General features: G+C 39.8%; 3 protein-coding genes across 3 annotated transcripts; all 3 read right to left on the bottom strand.

The window, feature by feature from the left end:
* Positions 1 to 443: 443 nt before the first annotated feature.
* Positions 444 to 4,498, bottom strand: plbd2 (phospholipase B domain containing 2; the record flags this gene model as incomplete). The annotated part of the gene is made up of 12 exons (XM_079222861.1): positions 444 to 1,136; positions 1,294 to 1,456; positions 1,548 to 1,700; positions 1,798 to 1,869; positions 1,983 to 2,078; positions 2,432 to 2,592; positions 2,718 to 2,812; positions 3,259 to 3,473; positions 3,601 to 3,701; positions 3,804 to 3,962; positions 4,044 to 4,137; positions 4,296 to 4,498. The coding sequence occupies 12 exons, from the start codon at positions 4,496 to 4,498 to the stop codon at positions 966 to 968; spliced, it is 1,683 nt and encodes a 560-aa protein (XP_079078987.1). The 3' UTR covers positions 444 to 965.
* A 651-nt stretch (positions 4,499 to 5,149) lies between these two features.
* rbm19 (RNA binding motif protein 19) lies at positions 5,150 to 11,703 on the bottom strand (the record flags this gene model as incomplete). The annotated part of the gene is made up of 24 exons (XM_079221830.1): positions 5,150 to 5,465; positions 5,561 to 5,681; positions 5,773 to 5,878; positions 5,986 to 6,102; positions 6,272 to 6,327; positions 6,413 to 6,492; positions 6,657 to 6,717; positions 6,818 to 6,954; positions 7,043 to 7,112; positions 7,214 to 7,414; positions 7,539 to 7,649; positions 8,149 to 8,245; positions 8,371 to 8,498; positions 8,636 to 8,766; positions 8,848 to 9,057; positions 9,169 to 9,240; positions 9,357 to 9,435; positions 9,543 to 9,602; positions 9,688 to 9,941; positions 10,317 to 10,530; positions 10,950 to 10,979; positions 11,202 to 11,315; positions 11,398 to 11,580; positions 11,668 to 11,703. The coding sequence occupies 24 exons, from the start codon at positions 11,701 to 11,703 to the stop codon at positions 5,398 to 5,400; spliced, it is 2,736 nt and encodes a 911-aa protein (XP_079077956.1). The 3' UTR covers positions 5,150 to 5,397.
* Positions 11,704 to 15,125: 3,422 nt separating this feature from the next.
* slc2a11b (solute carrier family 2 member 11b) lies at positions 15,126 to 19,856 on the bottom strand (the record flags this gene model as incomplete). The annotated part of the gene is made up of 12 exons (XM_079222860.1): positions 15,126 to 15,320; positions 15,463 to 15,590; positions 15,696 to 15,771; positions 15,899 to 16,000; positions 16,537 to 16,647; positions 16,812 to 16,999; positions 17,334 to 17,482; positions 17,594 to 17,723; positions 17,843 to 17,967; positions 18,067 to 18,227; positions 19,571 to 19,669; positions 19,788 to 19,856. The coding sequence occupies 12 exons, from the start codon at positions 19,854 to 19,856 to the stop codon at positions 15,126 to 15,128; spliced, it is 1,533 nt and encodes a 510-aa protein (XP_079078986.1).
* Positions 19,857 to 21,421: the final 1,565 nt, after the last annotated feature.

The following is a 21,421-nucleotide window of genomic DNA, read 5'->3' as shown; positions in this document are numbered from 1 at the left end:
ATCTTAAAAGTCCAGCTAAAACTGCACAAAGATAACAGACGTCCACGACAGCGACGTCCATTTACGAGAGTGAACTGCAGTGACGACAACCATGACGCGACCCACGTGACACAACCATGATGGCACTCTGTAGGCAAGCTCGTATGGTAAACGCCTCTTAACATTTATTAGGGATTGTAGATATTCATTCTGATATCACACCGATATTTATACTAATACGTCATTACTAGTCAAAACTCTAATTCAAGATATCTGGAAATATATTTTTCACTTGTCAAAACTCTAATTCAATATATCTGGAAATATATTTTGACTAGTCAAAACTGGAATATGCATAGGCTGTGACTGGCTACTCATCCATCACGAGGCCCTAGCTTATTTAGTAAAGTAAAAAATGTCTTGCATGTTTTTAACAGAACCACATGGGGAGAATAGTTTTTTCAAAGGCAGCAATTTGGGCAATTTATTGAGAAAATAATACAATGCAATATATCACAATAATTAAAAACATATTTAACTCATGATCAACACGTTTGCTTACAGTTAGTGATTTCTACAAAGAAAGATGTAGTCTTGTAGAAACATTTTTTAAATTAAATAACTCATCAGAATTGAAGTAAGTAGACATTAAAAGGGCATATTTGTAGAAGCTTCCACTTTACAACAGCAAGGTTGTGAAGTGGTTTTACATAATGCCTTCCATTCAAAGCTCTCTTTAACTACATAAGCTGTATTTATGCAAATAGTTGCATTATTTTAAAACTGCAATACATCCTGAAATTATTGCCACTCTCTTGACAATTAATACTATTAAAATGTTATGGCTGACCAAATACAATTAATTCATAATGCATTCATAAATGCATGTCACATTGAGTCAAAGTATCATTTCCCTTCATCAAAACTTCAAACAGCTGGAAGTATCTACATTGATCATGCTACTTGTATAGACCGCTTAATAACAGTTACGGAGTCCAGGTGACTTGTATAGGCTTGAATGCCCAAGTATCAGGGTGACCCATGTGCATCAGGTCCTTGTAAGGGGACGTGCTCCACTGGAAGGGTGGCACCTGGTCCCATGTTGGCCCGCTCACTGCCAGCATACCATAGTCACGAAACATTCCGAAGGAGGTTATCTGCACAGAAACACACAAACGCATCAGATTTAGCAAACATCTCTGTGACATGCTACAGTCAGATTCAAACGCAGAAAAGATTTGGAGATCATGATGGCTAGTAGTATGGGCAAAAAAAATGGGTGATGGCAAGAATTTAAATGAGAAACATCAAAACCTTCATGTCGGTTCCTCCATGTGACCTCTGCATTAAGGCGCCAAACGGATATGTCCCATTAGCTGAGTTCAGGTCTGAACGGCTTGAGATAGCATTCTCTCCATTCCCCGGTGGATTACAGCCTTCACACTTTGACAATGGGTCTTCCTTAAAGTTATTATACCTGAGGAGAGACATTGCATCTCATGAATAAAACATAATTGGTGTCACAAGCATATACAAATATACAATCTAACATTAAAGTTTGTTTGTACCTCATGAGGCTGACCATTGAGTCCATATCTTTGACAGCTGTCTGGTTTCTCCTGAATATCTGAGCCCGAGGATTACGGTCCAGAGAGAACCACGGGCCAAACTTCTCAACCAGCTCATTGCAGCCACTGGCATTGAATATGTCTACGTAGTACCTACATATTAACACAATACAATTTGACATATAACACAATTATAACGCACATAATCTACAGTGTATATTAACATTAAACTTTCAAGTTGGATACTTACGGTATGTTGAAACTTGCCCAGTACCCTTTCTCCAGCAGTTCCTGAGTTTTATCAGAGTAGACAACTTTTCCCCTGCAACATAAAGAGATTAGAAAAGCCTATTTCAGCAGACATGTTTAAAAGTCATAAACATTAACACTGAAATAATCTTGTGTTTTGATTAAAGATTTGGTGCAAAGATTTACGGAATCTGCTCCAGTACAACAAGGAGCTCCTCTTTAATGTCAGTCCGTCCTGGAGTGAAGTGGTTATAGTCCACAATCATCCACTGGTTGTTATACCTACAATGCACACATAGACACACACAGACCAAATTGAGCATCCAACCTTTACCCTACTAGCGTTTTTTATTCCTTTATTTACAGTGAATCCATGCAGTTGATGACATCATTGCACAAAAAACACTCGGCCTGGTGACCCCATGAGGCGTTTGATCCAACTCCTTATTATAAATGCCCTTTCTCTGCTCCACATCCACATTGCAGTCTAAGGCCACACAAAGCTTTATCTAATCATGTCATCAGTTGGAATTTTGAACTCAGGACAAATAGCAGAAGGCTGGAATTCATCAAAACAAAGTGGTGATAATGTTGGTTAAACATTAATGAGTTTCTTTTTGATGTGTAAAACTCACGTTCCACTGTTGTACTTGCTGAATATCTCGGCCCACTCTTTGGCAGTCGCAGCCAGTCGATTGGCCACAATGTTCCTCAACCACTCCATGACGGCTCCTGTGGGCTGAACAAACTTCCAGAGAGCAGGGTTACTGTTGCCAATGGTGGTTTCCAAGGTAACCTGGAGACAGGAGATGGAGTAAAAACAAGAAACTTTTTATAGCCAAAAGATAAAAACACATGGACATACTGCATTTTTTTTTTTTTTACACTCGTTCTTTAATGCCAAGTACCAACAGTTCTCACCAGGCCACTACTGAGGATATAGAAGTCATCTCCAGAGAAGATGGATCCAGGATAAGAGGAGAATGCCTGAGTTCCTCCAGGAAGGAAACTCTCTTCTGACAGAAGAAACACAAGTACACAATAAAGTTAGACAACTCTGTATTCACATAATAGACGGCAGCAACACGACCAGTCCATTATTGGGGCTTCAACACATTTTTCTTTTTCTTTAGAGGCTTTAGCCATTTAGCTTAGCTTAGCATAAAGACTTGACGGGGGGCAACAGATAACCTGGCCATGTCCAACAGGGACAACTAACACCTCTGAAGACCATTCATAGACACATTATATCACAATTGTTTTATTCTCGTGGTCACCATTAGTTACCAGGCGACCAGCTGAAGCATGAGTAAGCAGGAGTGTTATTTATCTTTTCATCTAACTCTCGTGAAGAAAATATGTTTATTTGCAAAATGTTTAACTAATCTCTTAATGCAAGTCATGAGGGACTCTAGAGCAGGAGCAACACTTTACAAAAGACACACTTGCATAAGGACACTACCTGAAGGAGAAACTCTAAAGGCAAACATGTATTTCTTCATGATGCGCAGCATGGCCTGGTAGTTGTTCCAGGTGTCATGTGACACCAGCAGATCCTTATTGTTTGGCAGCAGCTTAATGAGAGCAGAACAGGAGCCAGATCCAAGGGGTCTAGTATGGCTGGATTTGTTCAGAGCAGATTCCAAGTCCTCCAGATCCCCACCCATTTGGAAAAGTCTGGTTGAACAGAGACGAGGTAGAGTGTGAGATAAAAGCAAAAAAAAAAGGTTTAGGATCCTAGGAACAGCGAAGAAATTGATTTGTGTCATTGATCATGAAACATGGAGATACTGTAACCACTTACAGAAAGCCAAATGGGTTTAGGGAGAACGACCCTATTGGAAATGACATGTCGTCATTATAGGCGTCCTCCAGACCTTTCAGCTGCAGCAGCGCCAGACGGACCTGACAAAGAGGAACTGATTGTGAAACATCCTATTTAAGGCCTTTAACATGATTGTATCCATGAAAAGGACATGATTCATCCTACAAATGTTCATTGAGTACCTGGTACCAGTAGGGTGAACTGGGCTGCTTCTCCATTTGCTCCTGAACCCACTGTAAATTAGTTGTGATGAAAGCCTTGAGGCGATCACAGTAACCAGATACAGATGTGAAGGCCCCACAGTAACCAAGGAGAGTGTTCATCCAGTGCTTATAGATGAGCTACAAACAGACACCAAGTCACTAGATTACAGTTAGTAAATAAAACATTCAGACTGCACCAAGAGGACTGTATAAACTAACCGGAGATGTGGCTGCAGCTTCCACTGCACCGGCTGCATACGCCTGGATACTGTCATTGTACCGACTGCTGGTAGTGATCTCCAAGAAAGACCAGCTGAAAAGAATACATACAAATTATCTGTGTGCTTTACGTTTTCCATATTGGTTGCACTAATATGAGGAATAATTGCCTGTACTGTGGAGATGGTGAAGAGAAGGCATACTTAGGTTGTACCAAGAAGTATTCAAAAAAACTGAGGAAAGTGAACTCACCCTGATGTGGTAATGTCATCAGTGAAGTTTGCCCAAGCCACAAAATCTTCTCGATATCCCTCAAGAACAGACAGCTTTCCGGTTTGTTTGTTAATAACAGCGGTTCGTATTTCAGCTCGAACACACGCACACATTAAACACAAAAGGGACAAAACCGCTTTCAAACTCCCGCGAGCAAACGTCTTGTTATGCTTGGACGCCATGTTTACATGAACAAGTCACATGATAACGCGCGTGATGTCTCACCTGACAATACCAGGAAAGGCACTTTCAAAATAAAAGACTGAGTGCGACACGCACACACACTTTAGGTAATCCTTTCTATTTATATATGATCTACTGTGATTAATCAGATGATAATCAGGAAGGGACTAAGTCTCATTTTCCCCCCAGCAAAATGGACAAAGCAGAATCCAGCTCCGCTCTCACAAGGACAATATAGGAGAACATGCCTGCCCACTGCTATAAGACTTTATAATAAGTCACCTCTGGCCAGATCCTCTGTCAATTGAGTCAACGTCAACATCAATAGCCCTTGCACCGCTTTTGTTGTCTAGTTAGTCACTGTACATACTTACATACACTGCATATACTTTGCACTTTCTTTATTGTTTAATTTCCTAAATTAATACGTTCTACTGTTTTGTTGTATATATTGAGTATTTTGCATTGCTGATATTTTGTGCGTCTTTTGTGTCTTCTATGCAAGTTACTTGCTACTACGACAAACTAATTTCCCCTTGGGGATAAATAAAGTACACATCTATCTAGAACGGAGAATCGATACGGTCTTAGACCGAACGACAATTAGAAGAAGAAGTACAACAGGCCACAACATGAGACAAGACTTTTAAAACTTGAAATACAATTTTATAGAAAAACTAACATCAGTCCAATCATATTTCTTTTGAGGCATCATTCTATACAATTAGAAATAATGTGAGAAATCCAGAAGTTCCACAAAGTTGATAAATTCATCATAATTAGTTCCTTCTGCACACGCTACTCAGGTCCTTATTTTGTTCGGTCTTATGCATACAGAAAACCACAGGATCGCTGGTCAGAGTCCAGGCTTCGAAAGAGATAATAACGTTTAGGGAACTCAGTCTTCCCCACCTCCAGTTTCCATCGTCTCCATAATATCTGTCTTTCGCTGCTTTTTGGTGGCCACTGTCATGGAGGATAAATAATATAGAGGAATAAAATCAATAAACAGCACAGTCGTTTTAATTTCTTCATGTTGTTACAAGAGTTTGTTTATTTACCATGAAAATGTTCCGCTGTTTTCCGTCTCAATGTCTCTACCGTTTCCTCAGCATCAGCCCACTCCAGCACGAGGCGTCTCCCATAAAGATGGGTGCTGTGGCACAGAGCAGCAAACGCTTTCTATGGAGATAACAGGTGCATACATTCATGATCAGCACTAGAGGGCGTTAGATTTCCTAAATACATGTCTGAAAGCTCACATAACACAGACCTTAGCGTCCTGTTTGGTGAGGAAGTCAATAAAGCCAAAGCCTCTATGATTCCCTGAACCAGCTGCTTTCTTTGGAAGACGGACTGTCTTCAGCTCTCCAAAGGTACTGAAAGTACAGGGAAAAGAAATAATATTATTGTTCAATGATCTGGCTGCAAACATACTCCACACATGGTGGGAATACAAAAACAGTTGTTTGTATTCGATGCCTACCAGAAGAGTTCCCGAATTTCCCTGACAGTCGCTTGGAAGGGGACGTTTCGCACAAGGATCTTGGATCCTGTCTGTTTCTTCTCGCCTTGCTTCTTCTTCCTTGACACTTCAGTATTCCTGCACATAGTGGAAACGACTGAGTGAGCAGTGACAACAGAAGTAAGGTTTACATGCCACACTTCAAATTTAAGTCTGCCCTACAAACAATTAGTCATTTAAAATATGAACACATTGGCAATTTTCTCAAGCACATTTCACACCAAAACCATTCTAATGCACATCTTACCTAGTGGCTCTCTCAGAAATCTTCAGCTCTAGTTGGTGATCATCTACAGTACAGTGCTGGTGGAGAGTTGAGACAAAGAACACACTTTAGTCAAGGACCAGGTTGTAGAGGAAGGTTACTAGAAGGAGTATAGTATGGTACCTGCAGTTTCCTCAGGGCTTTCTGTGCTGCCTCTGCTGACTGATACTGGACAAAACCATAGCCCATGGACAACATCTTGCCTGGAAATCAAACCAACATTGTAAGGTGATTACCAACTCTGTTTCAGAGATTAAACAAGATAAAAAACAGACTGCTCTTAGAAAGCCCGAGAAAACCCACAGATATTATCTCGTAATAGAACCCCATGTGTACAAATAAACCATTTAGAACTTTGGTACAGTACCTGTTTTATCTTTCTTCTTGGAGATGGTGCAGGATGTGATCTTGCCACATTTGGAGAACGTCTGCAACAAACAGATAAAACAATATTAACCATGCTATGATTAAACCCTCATATCAGTATTACCAAATGTTACTGAGGGTTGAATTTATGAATTAACCCACCTCCTGTAGTTTCTCATCTGTCGTGCTGAAATTAAGATTTTTAATGAAAAGTGTTGAACCGGGAGCAGATTCCTCTTCCTCCTCCTCCTCCTCTTCATCTTTCTTTTCCTCTGTCATTGCATCCTCTTTTTGTACTACTTGGAGGACAGATGAAAAAACATTTTGGTTATTCCACAAAAATAAGTGTAGTATTGTATGTTTACGAGTGTGTTTAAGTGATTTTACCTGGTTCTGGTTTGGCTGCCAAAAACACCCCCACAGGTGCCCACTCCAAATACAGTGGGATGTGATGGAACTACGGTTTACAGAGATACAGTCAGTACAGTAACCACTTTTATAGTGCCTCAAACATATGCTGCAGGTTTTGCTGGTACAAAGCTACACACACACACACACCTTGCTGTAGGCTAGCCGAGTGAAAGCTCGTTTCGCCTCAGTTGGCTCGAGGAACTCTATGATGGCGGTGAGGCCTGAGGGCGGCAGCAGCACTCGGCCCAAAGAGCCATGAGGTGAGAAAAGCTCCTCCAACTCTGACGCCGTCACTCCAGCTGGAAGATTTTTCACCAGGATCACAGTTGTACTCCTCGCTGCTGCCGCCTGTACACCAGAGCAAACGAAACACGCAGGAAACAATCTTAACCAAGGTAACTGTATTATAGGCACATTCAAATGTTTATAGACAATTTAGCAACATGTAATTGGGAGTGTGTGTTCAGCATACCTGACTAAAGGAATCCAGACTGACACCGTTGTCTAGTAGAAACTGCCGAGTCTCTTGAACAATCTGGGTCTCACCCAGAGCCATCCTCACTGCAAGACTTCCCTTTGACTCCTGGACCAGAGAAGTATAAATAAACATTAAACACTGTTGCTCAGTTTGCCTAATGATTCACATGTAGATGTAGCAGTCAACAGTCGTCCAGCAAAAAGGTTTAACCTGGCTCAACTTTTTCCCCAAAACAATGACACGTCATCCAGCAAGGTCCTGCTTCGACCAGTTGAATACATGCAAGCATGCATTCTTGGTAGATACGTTTTTAACATGAATGGCATCTTTAAAGATAAAACATGTCCGCCATAATGACTTTCCAGAGCAGTAAAAATCATTCCTCTTAACTTTATAAATCCCTTTTAAGTGTTTTGGTAGCTGAAAAAAAACATTCAAACCCATGGATCTGTAACTCAAACTGGACTTGGATAGTACTTCATCCTCTCACTGGTACCTCAAGCATTTCCAATGTTTTAATGCAGGAATGCTTTCCATCTGAACACCCACCAATGCTGGAGTTGAAGAACATTCATGTAGAAGAACAGGATACAGCATTACTCACATGGTCCAGGACTTGGCTTTTTGTGGTGTTGTATTTTTCAGCAATGGCATCTGCCACGGCACTTGTGCCCAGAAACAAGGCGTTCCAGTTGTGGGAGCTAGAAGGTAACATTAAATGAATAAGATGAATGAGGGAGGGCTCATGTAATGGACTAGACCAAAAATATTTAATCTTCATTGAGTAAATTCAGAGAAAGCAAAAGGTTATTGTGACTACATATACCTGGAACTAGAAGCTTTATTTTTAGCATCTTTTTGCCGTTTATAAGTCGAAGAGCCAGGACCACCAGCATCTGAAGGGTCTGTCTTTTCCTTCTTCAGTGTGGAGGGCAGCAGGTGAAGCATCCTGCCCTAAAAGCACGTGAGAATGAGTTTGTCTAATCGGCCTCCACTTCATTTGAAAATGAAGCTGTACTACTGAATTCAGAAGCCAGTAGAGGTCCTGTGGTGTACAGATGTATCTCAATCATCAGTTGGAGAACAAATACCTGAAATATATGCCCGTCCAGCTGAGCCAGAGCTGTCACAGCATTCTCTGGTATCATGTATGTTACGAAAGCAAATCCTTTAGGTTTCTTGGTTAGATTGTCAATAGGGAAGAGCATCTCAGATAAAGGACCTGTAAAGATTGTAAAGTTATTATCACGTCTGAAAAGAATGTGTGAACTTGTATGTGTATGAACGTGTTTTTTTAATTCACCATGTTTAGAAAATAGCTCTGTGATCTCTTTCTCAGTGCAGGTGTAAGGAAGGTTCCTGAGGAAGAGTCGACCCGACTCTGCAACATCTTCCTCTTCCTCATCCTCCTTAAGCTCCCTGGTGAAGTTCCTGTCAATTTCTTTTTCCTTCCCGTCTCTCTTGCCTTTACCCGCAGAGGCATCCACACGGAAGACCTCGATGTAACGCCCGCCTGACAAACGCAGGCAGACGTTATGTCACAGTTAGCCAGGGAGCGTCATCACATACACCTTGAGGTGAGTGATAATCTAACAAATTGGACATCGGACATTTTATTTCTCACCTATGTAGTCTTTATTCTTCTTCAAAGACTTTTCCACCTCTTCGTCAGAGTGCAAGTCCACATATACATAACCTGAAACACACATACAGTCAACATAAGACGCATACAGTGCATCTATCTACCCACCAGACATGTGATATACGGGATGATATATCTATGACAAAAATAAAATGAATTCAATAACATACCCGTTCTATTTCCGCTGTCGTTCTTCCCAATCCTGATAGCTACAGGTTTCAGTGGCGTCATGAACTCTCGGATTTGTTGCTATTGATCACGGCGAAAATATTTGTGTCATAAATGCAGACACTAAAATACAAAATGTGCAATATCATCACTGCTCCTGTGAAACCAGGAAGCTCTTGTTCACTCACCTCTTTCACATTGAACGGGGCTCCTCTAAGCTTCACTGTGAACTCTGTCGTTGGCTCCATCTGCAACAAACAGATGTGGGTATAAACCAGAAAACAAATACTGGGCTGTACAGTAGAGTTTAATGTGTCAATTTAAAACAGTCACCTCTTGCTTGGCAGTTTTCTTTTCTTTTTTTTGCCTCTTATCCTCAGAAGAAACCAAGGTTTTGGTCTTTGACACACTGTCTCTGTCACCGCTCTCGTAGGCGCTGTCTGTGTGCTGAATGGGACCGCAATCCTCATCTTCGTCACCATCATGCTTCTCTTCACTCTCCTCCATTGTGTCGTCTGTCTGTGCCACCTTTGAGCGCAGGTACTCCATATCTGACAAGTCAGACTTAAGTGCTTCTTTAGTGGCACCTGAAAGCAACAACAATACGGAGACCAGTCAATTTTGCACTTCTATTTTTCCTTTCCTATCCATTCTGTATATTTCTACGCTTGTGAAGCATTTGTAACAGTGGCAAATGTATTAATTGCTCTTCATTGAATGTAACCCACACATTATTTAATCTGTTGCAACCTCATTCCCACACACACCATGTATGCATTTAATTCACCATGTATATTGAGGATCTCAATCGACACTTGAAAAGTCTCAGAGGTCAGACTGAACCAACTGCTCCTCTTGAGACCGTTAAGTCAAACACATTTCCCATTTTAGAACTACAAAGTTGCATTGAAATGCCAGAAAAGGTGACTGACCTACACAAAAAAGGGAACACCGTTACCAACCTTCATCTTCCTCATTGTTGTCTGCCTCATCCTCTGACTCTTCTGAATCAAAGTTGAGGTAATCATCCGAAGCCGGCTTCTTCTTGCCATGAGCCTTCGCCCGTCCACTGTCAGGATCGGTTATTTGCTGCACAGTGTCATTCGCCCAGGTTTGGGCTTGGCTTCGATTCTGATGCACTGACAGAAACTCCTTGAACCCCTGATCCTCTTCCAGCTAAAACAAGTGGACGCACAAGGATTAGAGCTTAATAATTAAATACATAAATAACAGTTTCTCATACAACACATAATAAAAAATTAATCAAATATCAAGGGCAGACATTGATAAAAGTGTGAGTATCAAGTACATGACAACATTACACAACAATAATGACAGCCTGACAAATCTATGAGATGTCCATATTTAACTATTTTAATGAGGCTGGATTTTTGTTTTTTTTGTTTTTCCTTCGTTGTTGTCGTTACAGTCAATATCATTCTAAAAACTGTGTACAAAAATGTGCACATTTTGGTTGGTACCAAAGACGTTGATGTTTGATAGGCAGCCCAGGTTTGGTTCCATCTCATTCACATTCAGATACTTATAGAATTAACATTTAACAATCATAGTTGCTGACGGTCAGATGTACTCACATTTCCAAGTGTGCAGTCGGTTTCCTTTTTCTGAAAGCAGAAACAAAAGAAATCACTTTTATAGACGGGGCAGTGCTGCAGAACTTAACGACCTTATTCTCCACTAAAATAACTGCAATACTCAGTGGCTATCCAGAAGGTAATATAGAGACGATTTTAGGTGTTTATAATGTGGATGTGAATGTGAAATTGGTATTGTTCACTGTGAATGTTAACTCTCAGAGTTGCATGTAACTGTGCGTCTGTAGGTACCTTTTTGCTGTCAGTACCAGCAGCAGAGGAGGATTTGTCCGGGCCTGAGCTCTGGGTGTGTTTGCTCCAGGCTTTTGCTTTGGTGGGGTCTCCAAAAGCCTTACACATCTCCACCTGGAACACATGAGAACTATGGAGTTCACATATGGCCAAACAACAACGTCAACAACGCACATGTTGAGCCGTGCAGCCGTACCGTCACTCGGGATGTGTCCACGAAGCTCTTGTTGAAATGTTTCAGAGCTCCGTTCGCATCGTCTTCCGCTTTAAAACCCACAAAGCCGAACTTGCGGAACTTTCCGTCCTTGGTAAACTTCAGAGAGCAGTCTGTTACCGTGCCGAAGTCAGCAAACATCGACCTGAATCTCTCCTCTTTCATCTGCACACAATACACACAGTAATGTTACATCTTCATCCGAGCTGAAACTAAACAAACTGTCTGCTGACATCCTGGCGGGTTACTTACCCCATTAGGGAGATTTTTAACGATGAGTCTCGACATAGTTATAGTTGTTGTAAATTCACAAACACAGCACAAACGTGTTCTTTATATATATGTCAACAAACGAGCGTGGACGGTTCTCTAGGCCGCCATGTTGAGTGGGAGGAGCCTTCTTCTTCTTCTTCTTCTTCGTCGTCTTCTTCTTCTTGTTCTTGTTCTTCTTCGTCTCCTCTTTCTCCGTATACGTACGTTTCCGACATCTGCTGGACTGGAGAACTGCAGTGTGGAGAAGAATCTGCAAGAAAGTAAATTATTTCTCCTAAACGTTTCTTTTAAACATCTAAATAAAATAACTGTATATTGTTCTTGAACAAATAAATGTTAAATAATGTTTACTTAATTATTTTATTCCATGCAAATTCATACTTTGAATACTACTCCAGTTTTACTTTGACTTAAGTTCTGTTTTCAAAGCATGACTTTTATTTGTAATGGAATATTTGTCTGTTAGTTGTTCTTAAGTACAGCATCCCAATACTTCCTCCACTACTCTCCATCACCTGATAATGTGGTGTAATTACACAACTCCTATTCACAAGCTTTGAATGAGATGTTTAAAATAATGAGATCCAACAATCAACCTTTACGCTTCTGAGTATTTATTGCTGCACAAAAAGGAACAAGTTAACGGCAGATTCATGAGTTGAAGGTTACAGGAGACAGATAAGAAAGCGCTTGTTAAAGAAACATATGTGTAACTTTGAAGTTGGGACCAAGAATGGTGAGTAAAGCCTGCTCTATGCCATCTGCTCTCTGATTTTCTAGTTCAACAAGTTCAAGGAATATGAACTCAGAGCTTTCTTCTTGAATTGACGCTTTAACAGAAACTGTCATGACAGGTTTGTGACTTAAAGAAGAGGCCTCGTCAATTAGGGCAGCTAACTTAGTCGATGATGCTATTATGCTACTGACAATGTTGCTCTGCATCTCACTGGCAACATGTTGTATTATTTGTGTTGCACTGTAACGTGAATTAAGTATTGAGCCCATCTTTACACCATTCAGTTCCTGCACATTCAGTTCCTGCAGACAAACAAAGTGTATTTAAATATGAAGTATGAAGGGATGTGCAGGGGAATGACGAGCAGGAAATTGTTCTGGGGATGACAGAGTCAGTCAGTGGGGGACCCGGGCGCTGTTGATGAGCCTGACTGCCCGGTGTCCAGGGTGAGAGGGGTCAGCTACAATCTTTCTGATAAGACCAAAGTTATCCAGAGGGCCATACAGACATTTTAATTATATATAAATCTCAGGAGCACTGTACTGAAGACACATTTATAATATAAATAGGATTTTTATTATAATTTGGCCTCACAATATAAGATATAAGGCTATATCAATAAGGCTTTTTGTGCCTTTATGAGGCGTAAGTTCAGTAAGGAAGACACTCTTTACTCTTCGGTTCATTCATAAACTCAGTCTCTAAGTCTCACAGCGATTACTCCATCAGCTGATTGTGTGACTTGTGTCAAAAATTGCAGCACAAGCGTACTGTTTGTGGAGCTAAGAGAAATATAATTATGTGAAGTTTGCTATGAATACTTGAAAGAAAGCAGGGTGGATAGTACAGTAAAGTACAGTTTATTTGTGTCCTGTGTTAATCTGGTAAGGCATGGTCTATATGCTCCTGACTGAGACAACAACTTGCTGCAACTCTGTAATGTATTGGTTAAAACCTGGAATGTGTAACTTTTTGCCTTCATCCATGTCCCAGAAGGACATACATATAAGCCTATAATGGGTCACTAAGGCAGATATACCGATATTCTGTTTTAGATTAATGTCCAATTCAACATTATTCATGTGTTTATTTTTAAAACAGGCAAGAATGGCAGAGCAGCCTACATTTATGCTGTTGTAGTATAACTAGAGCAGTTGTTTGCCACACATGTTCATAATTAAATAGTTACTGTTGGGATGTCATATGAGCTCTTTTGTAGTAACCATGTAAAATGAAAACAAGTATTGTCTATTCTCCAATAATTACCATCTCTTTTCCACCCCTGTAAATACATACTTGACACACAAATCAATAAACCCTTTGTTCTCCAGAGCCCCATTCCTCGTATGTGGTTCAACTAAGTCGATCAAATGTCCTATTTTCCAACTTAAATTACCCCCATGATCGACGTCAGGCTATCTCGGTTTCTCATAAGCTGATCCGCGCTCAAACACTCTCGTTAATTCAAACCAGATGTCAGTCATCAGGATAATTGCGTGTGCCCGTCTGCTTCAAAAGGGGAAAGAGTCGATCACTGAATCCATGATTATCTAACAGTACAATGGCAAATAAACTCAAAGGAAGAGCCTCTTTTTTCTCCGCTAACGAGCAGGAGATGATCATGAACGCATATGAGGAGTTCAAGACCATATTCATGGCAAAATCTAAAGCTGCGTTCACATCAAAAGCATTGCAAATATTCGCAACGCTTTTGCTAAGAACGCAGCTTAACACCACCACCGCTGCCGACATAAGCATGGCAAAATATCAGACAAGTTAAATGCGTAAGTTTTGGGAGAATGTGTCGGCTAATTTTAAGTGCGTCACCATCCCAATCAATCAGATTATATTTATTTAAATGTGACTGCTGGCAGTAGCATACAAATTAATATATACTTATGAGGATATATGTACTGTATGCGCGTATGTATCATGTACTATACATGTGTATATATGTATTTACATGTACCAGTCACCAAAATGCACAAGGCCTGTGATCCAGTCTGTGATCCAGGCTATGCATACAGTATGTGAGACAGTCGATGCTCGGCTGCGCCTGTGGTGTTCAATGCACGGTCTCGTAAATAAATGATTTCTTGTCGGCAGAATCGATAGCGCTCGTACAGGAAGTCATGATGATGTGAGAACGGATCTTGGCGATCTCGAAGAACTCTCTCCCTATAAAACTAATCTAGCTAATATCCTCTCAGTAAACCTGCGCTGGAGCAGGTTTACTGAAATTTTGAAAAAGGATTTGGATGTGTTGCTATGGTGATTTTTCCAAACTTGCTTCGTTGAACCGAAAAGCCTGACCTGAGTCATCTTATCCTGAAAATGATCCAGCTAACTCAGTAAGACAGGTTTGAGGAATGGGGCCCAGGTCACATGACACACTGATGTCAAATATCAGGCAGGGGAAATGGCACAAAAAGTTAGAAAATTTTAAATAGAGCATTTTTCATGAAAGTTGTACAAAGCGAAAGTTATAATACCAAATATTACTTAAAGTATAAGGATGACTTCAATTTATATTGATAAGTGGTAAGTGAACTAAAGACTTGCAATAATGAGTACCCAGTTCATCTGTGGAGTAAGGTACCATCATTTACAGTATTATAAACATTTCTATCGTGATTTACTGTGTTGTGTGTGAGTGTGTGTGGACTATACATCCTAATGATAGTTACTCATGGGTAATATTTTAAGTAGAAGTTGATAACAGCATTGGCCCTGCTATGTCAACATTGTGGGCCTTTCTGTGCCTGGAGGACTTGAACTCATTCTGGATTTCGACGAAGGTTTTGTTCTTGGTTTCAGGAATGACAAGGAAAATGTATATCGCCATTAAGGAGCAGATGGCCAAGAACACCAGGAAGCAGTACTGCTGCAGCCCAAGCTGTGCAAATAAAAACAGAATATAACCAGAGTGAGTCCAACTCTCTCAAACATCCAAGCATTTAAGTTTTGTCTCCTAATGTAAAATGTAGCAGATAATGATAAAACATTTGAACAAGAAGATATACTCTTTGGATATTTACCACAATAAAAGGGAAGACCAGGCCGATGAAGAAGAAGCTCAACCAGTTTAATGATCCAGCGATCATGTAAGCTGCCGGGCGTGCGGTTTGTGTGAACAGCTCACTGGTCAAAATGTTTGTCACGCCACCTTCACAGAAGAAGAAACGACACAAGAAATCTCTGATAGTTATAACCGTTTAGCAACAGCAGATGCTAAAGAATAACTTCAATGGAGGGGAAAAAAGTGAATTACCTGGTCCTAATCCAAAACTCAGGATAAAAGCAAATAAACATGCCATGCTCAAGTATGGTACTACTGGACTAGCATCCTGAGAGAAAGATAATCACACAAAAGGAATGTTAGCACAAAGTAGAAGTCAAATGCAATAAATTGCATAAAATAATAGTTTAAATATCAATAAATGTTTTACAAATTCTGGTCTTGAGGTTAATTACTTGAAAAGAGAGCGTCAGCGTGAATAAAATGCAGCAGATACCCATCAGTGTGTATCCTCCCATGATGAGCACTTTCCTTCCCAGGCGGTCAATGAGCAAACCCTGTGAGATACACAGCATATCATAAGACCAAAAAGACTCTGCAGCCATAACCTTTCCTGACATTTTACTTTGACCTTTCATGGGATATTGTCAGCTCTAAAAAATCCTGCTCAAACAAATGTTAGTTTATGCTTTACCAAGACTTATTTACTTTACAACACGTTTCATGTCACATGTTCTTCTGCTGTTCTCATTTTTATAAAAGACAATTTTCCAAAGTGGTGTCTGGCAATTTCAGATTTGTTTGAACTTTTCTAACTTTTGCCCAACGCTTGACTTGTGGTTTTTGATAATTAGTTAACCTTTTATTTTCAGTCTTATTAATATGGTCAATTTCAGAATTCAGTTGCAGTTTGGTTAATTGTAGGCAAAAAAACTATACTTGCTTGGGTTTAAGAAAAATATTCACAGCCTACGGTGTATGTACAGCATTTATTGTTGGACCTGGTTGTGTGCAAATGTTATTGTTGTCTTGCTGAAAGCATCTGCCTAATATTTTTGATGTAACATCTGAATTTTCTCATACTCATACTTACACACGTTAATGCCGTGATGCATTCACAGGCACCAGTGCCAACGGTCACATATGGTATTTTATCAATGGGAATACCAGATTGTCTGAACAAGTAATCTGCGTAGAAGTAAATCTACAGGAAATACGGACACAAAACATATTGCAAAAAATATTTTAGTAAACTTTATTGGTGTTTTAATGTCTTAACAGTTGTCAACGCGGTCACTGAGGGATATAATTAACTTTGTGGGAGACAGAGGACATTGGAAGACAACAGGTATATCATCATGTACTCACAGCATTGATGCCGTTCAGCTGTTGTGCAGCGTTGAGCAGCAAGATGGTAAGAAGCTGCCAGCGGACACTACGGTCGGTGAAGAGTTGCCAGGGTTTCTTGGCTTGGAAATCCACAAAATTATTCCTCTCCTTCTCAATATCCTCCCATTCGGCATCATAGCCAGCTGTACCGTGCAGTTGCTTCAGGGCTGCCGACAAACACATGACCAGCGTGGAGATTTTCTGCATACATCATTCTTCTCAACTGATCAGGCTACACTACAGGGTCTCTTTTTGAGAATCTGATCAAAAGATGTCCTGTGTCAAATCATTTTATTTCATCTCGTAGCGTTACTGGAATGTTATCACATGCTTGAACTCACAGCTGAGGACTCGCTGCCTCTATAGGGATTTGACACAAAGGGAATCCTCAACCTTTTAAACTCTGGTGTAATTTGCATTACATCAATATTTTCAGGCAAAAGAATGTCACACAGATTTTGAAAATTAAATAAATGTTCAGCAGCTGCAGTGTAAACGTACCTTTCTTACATCCCTCATCATCTCCTTTGTCGATGAGCAGGTAGCGCGGGCTCTCTGGGAACCAGGGCAGGATGAGAAGCTGCAGAAAGGCCGGGATACATGTGGTGGAGAGCAGGAGAGGCCAGTACTCTTCTTTGCCCAGGACCTCGCTGTGAAATCACACAGATATGTTTGAACAAAATCACTACAATTAAAACATGCAAACACAGATTCTGTGACATTTTTCGTGTGAAAATCAAATATACCCAGAATGTACTTACTTCAGGCCCATCACTTGTCCAGTCAAGATCCCACCAGTAATGAAAATAGAAGTTCCCATTCCCATGCCACCACGAAGTGCAGTTGGAGCTATTTCCACCAAATACAGAGGCTGAGCACAAATGGCAATGCCTGTAAAAATGAAAAAGGACAAATTTGTCGTTAAAATCTAATATTTATCAAGATTATTTTACATATTATGCGAAAATGTGTTTCACTGGGATGTATAAATGTATTTCTGAATTATTTACCTGCATTCAATCCAATGAGAAGACGTCCAATGATGAGTAATTCAAACAATTCTGTATGGTAACTCAGACCCATCAGCAGAGCAGCCAATAATGCAAATATATTATTGGCCAACAGCGTCCCTTTCCTGGAAAAGCAACATTACATGATAGATTTATAACTGAAATACAATATTGAAAATAGGATAGTTTTGCCAAAATATGCCATAATATTTTCTTGTCCATACCTCCCCAGTTTTACAGACAACGTCCCACCGACTGTCACTCCTACAAGTCCTCCTAAGGTGAATATAGACACAATAGTGGACCAGAGTAGGGTGAGAGCATCGGCTGATATGTTAGTTTGGTAACGATCCCTCCAGGTTTGGTTGATGAAATTCTGCACATGCTAGAGATACACAAAAACACAATATGCACATTCATCAAATGAAATAAAAATGGCTGCCTGAACTAAAATATTAAAAAAGATTGGTCTGGTTGAACATTTAGTTCTGATTGGCTGAAGGTAAATGAATTCCTGATCATGGGCACCGACTGAGTAGTCCCAATGAAACTGTCTGTTCACTGTTCTGAATTAATGTGCTGGATCCCCAAAAGAAATCTGAAACCTTATTTACAACACCGAGGGGTAAACTCCCAAAAGGATTGCGAAGCTTTTTTCACCTTCATCCTCCCAACTAGGGTCCCTGCCGACCCAGAGGTATCACATCTCACAGGTGCTTTAGTTTATAATTTTCATTTATATTCATTATTTGTAAATCAATATGTTCATAATGAGTTCATGTTTTCAGTTTCAGTTTCAGTTTTTTTCAATTAGTGCCTTTAAAAAAACAACAACTAGATATTGGGTAAAAAGTCAAAAAGGACCCAATTGCAGCCAATGCAGTTTTATTAAATTGAAAAGATGAAATGTTTGCCATGGATCCTAATTCAAAGTATTGCACACACTATCAAGGGGATTAGGGCTGTCTGTGTTTTCTTTCCTTCATATGACTTTAGTTAAACTACTGTTTCATTTATGATGGATGTTTCTGGTCTCTGGGCCCCAGTCGGTAGTCCTTGTATGGTAAATACCTTGACAGGGTGAGGGTTAAACATGTGCAAATAAGACAAAAGACATTGTATAATTCTCAAATAACCGGCAAAGAGTGCAATGCACCCTTAACTGTGCTGCAAAGTTATGATTTGGCTGGAAACTGGCAATCTGATCTGTCACAGGCACACAGAGCAACTCATCCGGCCGTTCATTCACTCGGTCCACAGAGCCGAGTGCACCGCATCATGAGTAAAAGGGGCAACAAACACAAGAGCGCTCACATAAGAATATCATTTCGGTGAGTTATTCCTGAGTCCTAGTTTTGATTAGAATGACAAACAATTGCCACGTGTATGTGTACCATATTTATTTATTTATTAGCGTGTTATTGGTATAATATTAATTACTTAAAAGTTTCCATGGCATAAAAACATTATGGGATGGTCATTATTTTTCCAGGTATAAGCCAAATTAAAAGCGTTACAACACATTTTGTTTTCAAAACTTAATCTTGTGAAGATGTATCCCTTACATATTTGTACATATTTACCAGGCATCACTCTCTGTGTGTGGATCTGTAGGCCTATTGTATATTAGTGTTATAAATGTCTTTTGATGATGTCATTTATGTGCAATACTGACTGAATATTTGGTTTGTAACGGTAGAAAACTAAAACACAGAGTAGGGTTGTTACCGTGGTGGGAGCATTGATGATAGATATATTATATCCATACTGAAAGGTTCCCCCAATACACGCAGCACAGGCAGCCAGAAGAAGTGATCTGTTGGGAAACTGCAATAAAACAGATACAAAACAAGTGTTTACATGTAACCGGGGACAGAAAGCTGCACCCCACTGCTTCTACAGATACAGTTTTGTCATCTAAAATCTTTTTTTATAAACCACGTACCTTTGGTTGCTTATCTTTGGGTTCTTTAATAAGCAGAGGTTGATATTCATCCGCAAATTCTGTTGGCATTTTGTTGCTGATGTTTTGCTCAAAGTCCAATATTGTTTGTCGTTTGTGCGCAGAATAGCCTATCCTTCATGTAAAGAGTTTGCTCTCAACAGAAGACTTAAATCATGGTGGGAGGATGATTGTATCCCTCAGCCTGAGGAAGATACAAGTGATCTGTTGTCATAATGTGACGCGAGGTGAAGATAATCGGCTCCATTATTCCGTGTAGTGATTTTGCGGCATTACACTGTAGCTGCATCAAAATGGGAGATTCAATTTGCTTTTATAATTCTTTGAAAGAGTGAAGTAGCACATCAATCTGAGCGAAGAGAAGCTGGTACGCAAAACTGACTGTATCCCAAAAATGAAAGTGATGAAATTATGAAAAGTTTTAAATGTAGGTCCATTCTGTGTAGATAATAATATAATAATACTAATAATAATAATTGTATTTATAAAGCACATTTCCTTGACAAAAGAGGTCACAAAGTGCTGTACAGTTTAAAAATATAGATAACAGCACCAGAGGTTTATCAGCCATATAGGAGGCCAGAGAGAGATTAAAAAAAGAAAGAGTTAACAACTCAATATATAACTTTATTATTATTATGAACTAGTGTTTTCAACATAAATCTTAAATGTCATGAAAGTGCAACATAGGCCTATAAGATGATAGAAACAGACGTAAAATTACTTTTTGTGGTCACAAAATGTGCCTAAATCGGAGCAGAAACATGATGTGTTGACTCCCCCTATGTTTCAAACATTAGAAGAGCAGTCAGTGAAGTGGCGTGAACATCTGCAGCATTCATTATCCATTATTTCTTCTTCGTTAACCTTTTTAACTGAACATTCAGACTGACAGATTCAGTGGACAAACTGTCAAAGGTCATTAAATGCACCGTAATATTCTACATTTTTCACAACCTACAGCGATCAAGACTTGTTCTGAACCTTCAATAAAAGTAATTTATTAACCATTAATCAAGCTTAACAACCTACAATCCCTTCAGAAACATATTTTCCTCAAAACACATTTCCATCGTAAACTTCAGTGTCAAAACGTTTTTTTTTAATTAAAACTCACCTTTTTCTTTGGTTGCGCAGACTCCTCATTGAAGTTCATTTTTTGGAAGCTGCTGTATGTTTGACTGGACAATCGCTAATGGGTGTTCCACTTCATTTATAAGCACTAACATAATGGCAGCCTGTTGCAAGGTGCAGCATATGATCTCAGCTGCAGGGGACAGTCGTGAACTGGTTAACGCACATTCCTGCCTGGTGCTGAGGCTTAAGAATGGTCTGCTGACAAATACAAAAATAATATGCAGCCCTTGTTGTCTAAATTAATTGAATGGGACATTATACGTAATATACCAAGTTTTAATCCAGTCCTACAAACAGTCATGATGTTCTCATCCATGTGCCAGATCAGTCAGTCACTCTCAGTCAGTCTATTAGAAATCCTATAATACCATATAGAAAGAAACCCTTACTTTAGTGATCCTGGTCCAATAAAGGTGTATTTAGGGGGAAAGTGAGAAGATAAGAAACATTGTTTAGTCTGGAAGGTGTGCTTCACGTGG

This window comes from Taurulus bubalis, assembly GCF_910589615.1.
Source record: "Taurulus bubalis genome assembly, chromosome: 8".
NCBI lineage: Eukaryota > Metazoa > Chordata > Actinopteri > Perciformes > Cottidae > Taurulus > Taurulus bubalis.
This window is presented reverse-complemented; position numbering and strand designations above follow the sequence as displayed.